This window comes from Lycium ferocissimum, chromosome 4, assembly GCF_029784015.1.
Source record: "Lycium ferocissimum isolate CSIRO_LF1 chromosome 4, AGI_CSIRO_Lferr_CH_V1, whole genome shotgun sequence".
Classification (NCBI taxonomy): domain Eukaryota; kingdom Viridiplantae; phylum Streptophyta; class Magnoliopsida; order Solanales; family Solanaceae; genus Lycium; species Lycium ferocissimum.
Genome location: NC_081345.1, coordinates 65,052,157 through 65,060,044, shown reverse-complemented (window position 1 = coordinate 65,060,044; position 7,888 = coordinate 65,052,157). Strand labels below are relative to the sequence as shown.

The 7,888-nt window shown below is 33.5% G+C and overlaps 1 protein-coding gene across 1 annotated transcript; it reads left to right on the top strand.

Annotated features, from left to right (window-relative positions):
* Nucleotides 1-4,087: 4,087 nt before the first annotated feature.
* LOC132054275 (deoxypodophyllotoxin synthase-like) lies at nucleotides 4,088-6,974 on the top strand. Its single transcript, XM_059446315.1, has 3 exons — nucleotides 4,088-4,477; nucleotides 5,113-5,437; nucleotides 6,615-6,974. Exons 1-3 carry the CDS (start codon nucleotides 4,098-4,100, stop codon nucleotides 6,855-6,857), a joined length of 948 nt encoding a protein of 315 aa, XP_059302298.1. The 5' UTR covers nucleotides 4,088-4,097; the 3' UTR covers nucleotides 6,858-6,974.
* The last annotated feature ends 914 nt before the right edge of the window (nucleotides 6,975-7,888 follow it).

Sequence of the window (7,888 nt, the reverse complement as noted above, 5' to 3'; positions counted from 1 at the left end):
AATTTCGTTTTTTTTATATTAACCCTTTAAAAAGGGGGAATTATTCTCCTTTTATATTGTCACGTGTTTAGATCAACCACACATGTTCCTTCATCATCTCACTCATGCCTATTCAACTAGAACATTGGTTGTTTTTAGGAAGCCAGACATTTTTGGTTCCCTTTCTTTTAGAAGGAAAGTGAGTTGAATATCCTTCAGTCAGTTATATGAAACTTGCATTTGATAAAGAACCAGATTTGTTAGATTTTCTATTCTCAATGTGTTTCTTATTTCTTTGTGTTACTTTGACCCTAGTCAAGTATGTATCTTCAGTGCCTCTACAATTGTGTGAGATAAAAACATACATGCTCTTGGGTTCACAGAACCTGTTCCGGTAGGAACTTCTCTCTTCTTCATACTTTACTCCTTTTAGATCTTTTTGTAGCATTTTATTTATGTTATGATCAAAATGTTGCTCCCATTTGATAGTTATAAGTATACCTTTCTATTCATTTTAAGAGTGTTCATCCTAATCTTTTACATCTGTGAATGCAGCTACAAGCTCCTCCTTCTCAAGTTCTAGTGCTTGCTTTTCATTGCATAGTGTGAGGATCTGTTCCTTGAGAGCATCAATCATTTTTTGTAGGTTCTCTTGATCTTCCCTTGATTTTTGAGGTCCATCTCAAGGGAAGCATATGCCTCTATTATCTTTCCTTTTATATTATAGAGATTCTCATAGGCATTGATGACAACAAAAGCCACTCTTTCTAGTTTTCCCTGGATAGATTCTGAATGTCATTCTTAAACTTAGAAAGGTTTACCTCATGGTTTTCATCTTCAAGATCTAAGTCTTAGTTGGCATTAATGTCAATACATCTTTTGTATCCGACTCATATCTTGCTACCAGGGATCTATTTTGATCTTCTGCCTCATCATCACTTGAGATGTTTCCCATGGCAGCTAATGTCTTCTTTACAATTTGATATACTTGTCCTCATCCTATTTCTAGGGACATGTTCCCATCCTCTTTTTTCAGGATCATTCCTTCTCCTATCATTTTCTTATTCTGAACAATCTCTAATGAAGTGGTCTGAACTTTCACATCTGAAGCATCCTTATTGTGTGCTTCTATCGTATCCTCTTGGTCTTGAGGTACTTCTCTATTTAAGAATCCTCCTCTCTTAATAATTCTTTGGAAATCTATAGTGAGTAGGGCCATGTATTCCTTATCTTTATCCTGGGTAGCTTTGAGGACCAGATTTACATCTCTACTTAGGGGGTTGTTCTTCTAAATTGGAGCTTTCTCATCTGATAGGTTTTAAATTTCTTGTGAGTTTTTCCATGGTCATTGTCTCCAGATCTTTTGCCTCTATAATATCATTGACCTTGCTCTCCCAAAAGTCGGATTATATATGAAGAAGTTTTTCAGTTCTTCTTCCTTGAGAAATAATCACTGCAAAAGAGCTAATTAGTTCATTCCTTATATCTGTGAACCTATTCAACATCTCTTGAAGGGATTCTCCTTCATTCATTTTGAAGAGATCGTACCGCCTATTTCATAGGGAAATCTTGGACTTCTTCACCTGTCTTGTTCCTTCATGTGTGGTTTGAAGGGTGTCCCACACTCCCTTGGCAGTTGCACCTGAAGAGATTCTACTATATTCATCAGGTCCAATGTGGCCAATAAGTTCTTTCTTTGCCTTGGCATTCTTTTGGATAGCCTGAATGTCCTTTTTAGTGTATTTCTCTCTCTTCTAGGGAACATCTTTCTAGCCTTTGTCATTTGTAGTCATGGGAACTATAGGACCATTCATGATGATGTCCCATAATTTAAGATCTAACCTGAGACCAACCTGAACTTCACCAATTATGAAGTCTTCCATCCTTGTTTTTCACCAGCCGTAATATTTGCTACTAAAGCATGGTGGTCTCATAGTTAATTGGCCTTCTTGAACTCCAGGAAGTGCATCCATCTCTAATCTTTCAAGGTCCTAGCCTTTATTGACAGATCTAACTCTGATACCAATTGTCAGTTTGGCTACGACATATGCAATCAAAGAACCAGTTTCTTTGAGAAACTATACAAGAAGGTAGTTTATGGAATAAGTAAATCAACACAAGAATTTTCATGTGGAAAACTTCTTGCTCAAGAAAGAAAAAACCACGACCAACCTGTGTAGGAAAACTCGAGCGACTTGTACACCTAAGTAACTATTCCACACAGTTGTTACCCCAACTCCCTCTTCTTTAATAATTCCCACAATTATTGGCTCTCTCTCCTCTTTCTTCTTCAATGGCTCTACTCAGTTAATCAAGTCTCTTATAGACTCAAAACAACACCTACTACGATCATTAGGAATGTAAACAAGATCTTGCTTTGGAACCACAAGAACCTAACTATTACAACTCAATAACACTATGATAAATCTTGATAGGAACAGGTTTCTTTGACGTTGTTGGCTCCTTCGAGACTCTTGGTGTTAACTCTGCTCTCACTCTAGATGTCTCTCTCTTTGGTTGTGGTCACGCTTCAAAGGTTTATGACCTGCTATATTTATAGGAGTGAATGACCGCCTTCAGTTCTCCAAATCCATCCAAGACTTGATTCTATTAATTGTACAAAACTAATTCTTGTTTGACATGGATTTCCTTCTTCACACGCATACGGTTTCATTCTCCTATGTCCAAGATAATTCTATGTGTTCAATTTACTGTAATATTTCCATATCTTGAACTTCAGTTCCTTGTAGAATTGGAATGAATCAAACTTCCACTTCAACTTTGGACGAAACATCTTCTTCAAACAGTCTCCAGTTCTTCTTCAAAGGACCAGTTTCTCCAAGTAGTGCTTCTTTAGTTCTGCCTGCGTTACCAGTTCCTTTTATTGATATGTTAAGGATCTGGTTCTCCTACATCTTCATTCCTTCTTATTTGTACTTGATTTTATCTTGTACATAGTTTGTCGATCATCAAACTTCAGGTAAGCTCTTGCACTATTTTTGAAACCACAACATCTCAACAAAAAATATCTTAACAATCATAATTGTTTTAGGATTCAAATATTTTAATCTTAAGAAATAAATGGGGTTCTTAAAGCCCAAATTCTATTAAGGAAATACAAAAACGGGGTAGTGATTTGTATGTAACTTTGTACGACTTTTCTCTTCTACTCCTTTTTTTTTTATTTTTCCATATTTTGTCCCTTTCCTTTTCTATGCGTATTTATTTATCATTGCTTCCATTGAATTATTTGTTCTAACGACAAAACCTCTTATTTTATTAATCTTTGAAATCTAGCATTCATACATTTCTTTAATTGGGTGGTTTTTTTCTAACTTACTCAATATATATATATATATATATATATATATATATATATATATATATATATATACAATATTGTAACTTGCTACTCACAAGTAACCTCAACATAACTAACACAAAATAATCAATTATAAAACTTCTGGCAGTTGATTATATTTTCAATTCCAAGAAATATGTTATGCACGCCACAAATTCGTGACGAAACAAATCTAACTATATAAGTACATGGACCTAGCAGCCACAAAGAAACCTGAAATATCATGTCAACCCCAACTAACTTTGAATTTGGTCATGTGGAACCTGACGTTTGAATAATAAGAGTATATTAGACAAATAATGAGGAAAAGATCCCTCTTATGACCAACTACAATTTGAATAGACGAAAATAACTCTTTAAAATCTGTTATGTTTTATTTACTAATTTTCTGTGTTCTAGTTTAATTTACCAATCGACTGTGAAGAGGAATCATATAACAAAAGAACATTTGTAATGCGCCGTAAAATCAATCTCCACACAAACAAGTCAACCATAAATGAAAAGAAAAATTATCTTATATAGTTCTTAAAAAATGTCTCTCTCAAATTCGTCATTGTCTAAATGCATTTAATTAGAACAATTACTTGTTTAATACTTTGACATAAGCAATAAACATGAGGCACATCTAAGAGGACTTTAGATAGATAAAAATATAGGAATATACAAAATCTGTTTCCCTATATAAAGGATCCAAGGAAACAAGACATTCTTCACACAAAAGTTTTGGGGTTTCTATCACTTGCTATATATATAAAATATGGGCCACCAAGCACCTCTAAAACTTCCTGTTTTGAACCTCTCAAATGAGTACTTAAAACCTCATACACCAAATTGGCTCTCCAATTGTGATGAAGTCCGCCGTGCATTGGAAGAGTACGGTTGTTTCGTGGCAGTTTACGACTCGGTTTCACCAGAGCTAAATAATGATATATTTCATGCACTTGAAGAATTATTTGATCTTCCCACAGAAACAAAAATTTGTAACACTTCTGAAAAGCCATTCTATGGCTACTATGGACAAGTCCCTGATATGCCTCTTCATGAAAGCCTTGGCATTAATATTGGAGATGCAATGACTGATGAAGGAGTTCAAAATTTTACGAACCTCATGTGGCCTTGCGGAAATGACCACTTTAGGTACTCAATTTGTTGTATAAAAAAAAAAATGATACCTTTCTCTATCTGACAACTCGTTAAATTTTACTCGTAATCACATGATCTTACAGCCACAGAACTATAGCATGGCATGTTTAAGTCAACTTTTTTTAAAGGTTTTGGTAAGTGGCAAAAGTCATTCTTTTATTTTCTTAAATTTCGCGTTGAGTCAAATACCGTCATATAAAATGCATAGTGGAGTGAGTATAACAAAAATTTCTTTATAACGCAACTGATTATAGATTGCACTTGGTGAAGTCACAAGTGTCCGATATTTCGTTTAAATTAGAATATTTTGGTAGGTAGTTTCTTCTTTTTAACTCGGACATTAATCTATTTGACGAAATTTTTATAAAACCTTCATGGCATATAATAGGATGTAATTTGTGTAGTTTCTCTCTTTACATTTCTAAAATCTCTATTCTTTTATTTTCTCAAAAAGTTATTTTTATCTGGTTTCAAAAGTTGTTATGCATTCAGCAGGTGAAAACAAAATATAGTTTAAGATGGAGGAACTGACGGTGTATATAAGTTCAACTCACAAAGAATAGCGATATTTATAAAAACATTCGTAGAATTTGTATATCTAATGCTATTTTTTTTCTTTTATTATTTAGTGAAATTATTCACGAGTATGCAAACATAGTAGCTGGTTTGGAGAAGAAGGTGAAAAGGATGGTCTTTGAGAGCTATGGAGTAGAGAAATGCTATGATTCGCTCGAAAAATCAACCACTTATCTTCTTCGATTAATAAAGTATCGAGCACCACAATTAGATGAATCAAATGTTGGCTCCCAAGTTCACACTGATAAAACTTTTTTGACCATACTTCACCAAAACCAAGTAAATGGTTTAGAAGTGAAGACTAAAGATGGTGAATGGGTGGCTGTTGATATGGCTCATGCTAATTCATTTGTTGTCATGGTAGGGGAAGCATTTTTGGTAAGTCTTTAACCTTAATTTCCTCATGCCTAAATTAGGTACATTGACTTTTACTAATTTGATAATCAAATCATCTGAAGGACGAGTGAGATTTCGCTCTAGTGGTAGAACACCTCTATCACTAATCGGTATAGCTAATTGAATGTTCGATTGGAATAATGTTAGTTTTATTGGGTAGGTTGAGGGTTTAATAAATATGTCATCTAAAACTCTAAATGGCGAGTGAGGTTTGCTATTGGTAGAACACCTCCATCACCAAACGACATATATCTAATTGGATGTTCGAGCGGAAAATATATGTTAATTCTACTGGGTGAATTGTTTATTTAAGAAACACGCCTAAAATTCTGGATGAAGAGTGAGGTTTGCTCTAGTGGTAGAACACCTCCATCACCAAGCGGTATAGCTAATTGAAAGTTACGAGTGGAAAATTATTAATTCTACTGGGCGGGTTGAGGGTTTTAAAACATGTCATTTAAAATTCTAAATGACGAGTGAAGTTTGCTCTAGTGGTATCACCAAATGGTGTAGCTAATTGAATGTTCGATTGGAAACATAATTGTTAATTTTGCTGGGTTCTGTGAGGATTGATTAAAAAACACAACATCTAAAATTCTAAATGGCGAGTGAGTTTTGCTCTAGTGGTAGAACAACTCTATCACCAAACAGCAAACAATATTTGAACATTCAAGTCACATGAAAAGTAAGTGAGAACACTGTTAGTTGTATCGTGTTGGTTGAGGGTTAGAAAAGCACCATCTAAAAGGAAGTCAAAAGCTTATCCCACCAAATTTGGTTAATGACCTTTTCTCTTAGAGTGTTCTTTTTCTAATACTTAAGTTTTCATGTATGTATTAGTATTCAAGTTAAGTGAAAACAAATGTACAATATGTATAGCCCCGTATCGGCAATGGGAAGGGAATTTATACTCTTTATACAGTCATATATTTATCTTTTGAGTCATCCACCTAACTGGATAATCTTTTTCGTGAAATACACTTTAATTTTCTTACATTAAATTATCATACTTTAGTTGTTCTAAATAAGCGATTAATTTTTTTCTTAATCCGTATGCTTTTTCACAACAAATGTAAGCAATTGTTACAATTAAACAGTGAGTAGTTAACCTATATTATGTTGCTAAACTAACTCTATATGTATATTTCTTCTGGCAAAGGCATGGAGCAACGGTAGATTGCATTGTCCAGAACACAGGGTGACAGTGAGGGAAACCGAACCAAGGTACACTGTGGCACATTTCTCATATATCGACGGAATGATAGTTATACCAGAAGAGCTTGTTGACGAGAAGCACCCTATGAGGTTTAGACCATTTAATAACTTCGAATTATTGAATTTCTTTTCCAAACATGCAGATGATCAAATGGAATACACTGTTAGAGCCTTCTGTGGCATTTGAACATTTAATCAAATCCATCGCACGAGTGTTTTTGTGAAGCTTTAGGCTCACGATTTGCTCATTGTAATCTTTTGCCACTGTAGATCTAATAAGGCAAGTTACATGAAGAATTTAATTAGTACATCTATCAGTGAATATAAGTTAAATCAATCCATTATATAATGTAAAGATATCAAAAGCTGAAAATATCAATCTGATCAGCTGAAAAAATCAAGTATGGTTTTTTCAGTCATCAGATATGTGGCCCTTGGGACATCCAGAGGTTAAGGAGCACACATTTTTTGGCACTATTTCTCTGTCCGTTTCACTGTGTTTGACATTATTTATTTATTAGTTTATTTTTATAAAAGAATGATATATTTCTATATTTTCTTTATAAAAATAGTATAATCTACTAACAAAAAGTTATTAATCATACATCAAAGCCAAAAAAGTCTTATAATCACACACGCAATGTCATGGCAAGTTTATATTACAACATTTAATTGTCTTTCTCTCTTCACTCAATTTCATGCCGAGATAAAATTAAATATGCCAAATTTAAAACTTTATTTTCTATCTAAAACTTTGTATCCACTAACTTGTGAGACAAAAAGAGATCTCACATAACTTGTATCACAATAAAAAATTTCATACCAAATAAATTGAAACCAAGGAACTATTCTCCAATGTTTTTGAGGTGAAAAGCCCTATATAATACATTTAATTATAAATAACTTTTTGTTTTAGTATTAAATGACTTAGTAGTATTAGTATGATAACACGGAGCTAATTATTAAAAGGAATTTTCTGTTTATTTTTCATGTGGTGTTCATTACCTATTTTAAAGCTCGATTAATTTGAATTCGTATCGGAAAATCGCACTTTAGAGTTAAAGCGGCTTTCTAGCAAAGACAACTCAATTTTCAAAGATTGAACCTAAATCCTACGTTAAAGATAAAAGAACATTTACTACCTTACCATAACCTTTAACGATAACTAGTAAAAGGTATACTTCGAAAAAAGGGTATCTTCCATTTATATTATCTGAT

Excerpts from the sequence above, each read along its gene's own strand:
- LOC132054275 (XM_059446315.1), top strand. The coding sequence starts at position 4,098 with ATGGGCCACCAAGCACCTCTAAAACTTCCTGTTTTGAACCTCTCAAAT. Across the intron at positions 4,478-5,112 it reads TGCGGAAATGACCACTTTAG|TGAAATTATTCACGAGTATG; the intron begins GTACTCAATTTG and ends TTTATTATTTAG. Across the intron at positions 5,438-6,614 it reads TGGTAGGGGAAGCATTTTTG|GCATGGAGCAACGGTAGATT; the intron begins GTAAGTCTTTAA and ends CTTCTGGCAAAG.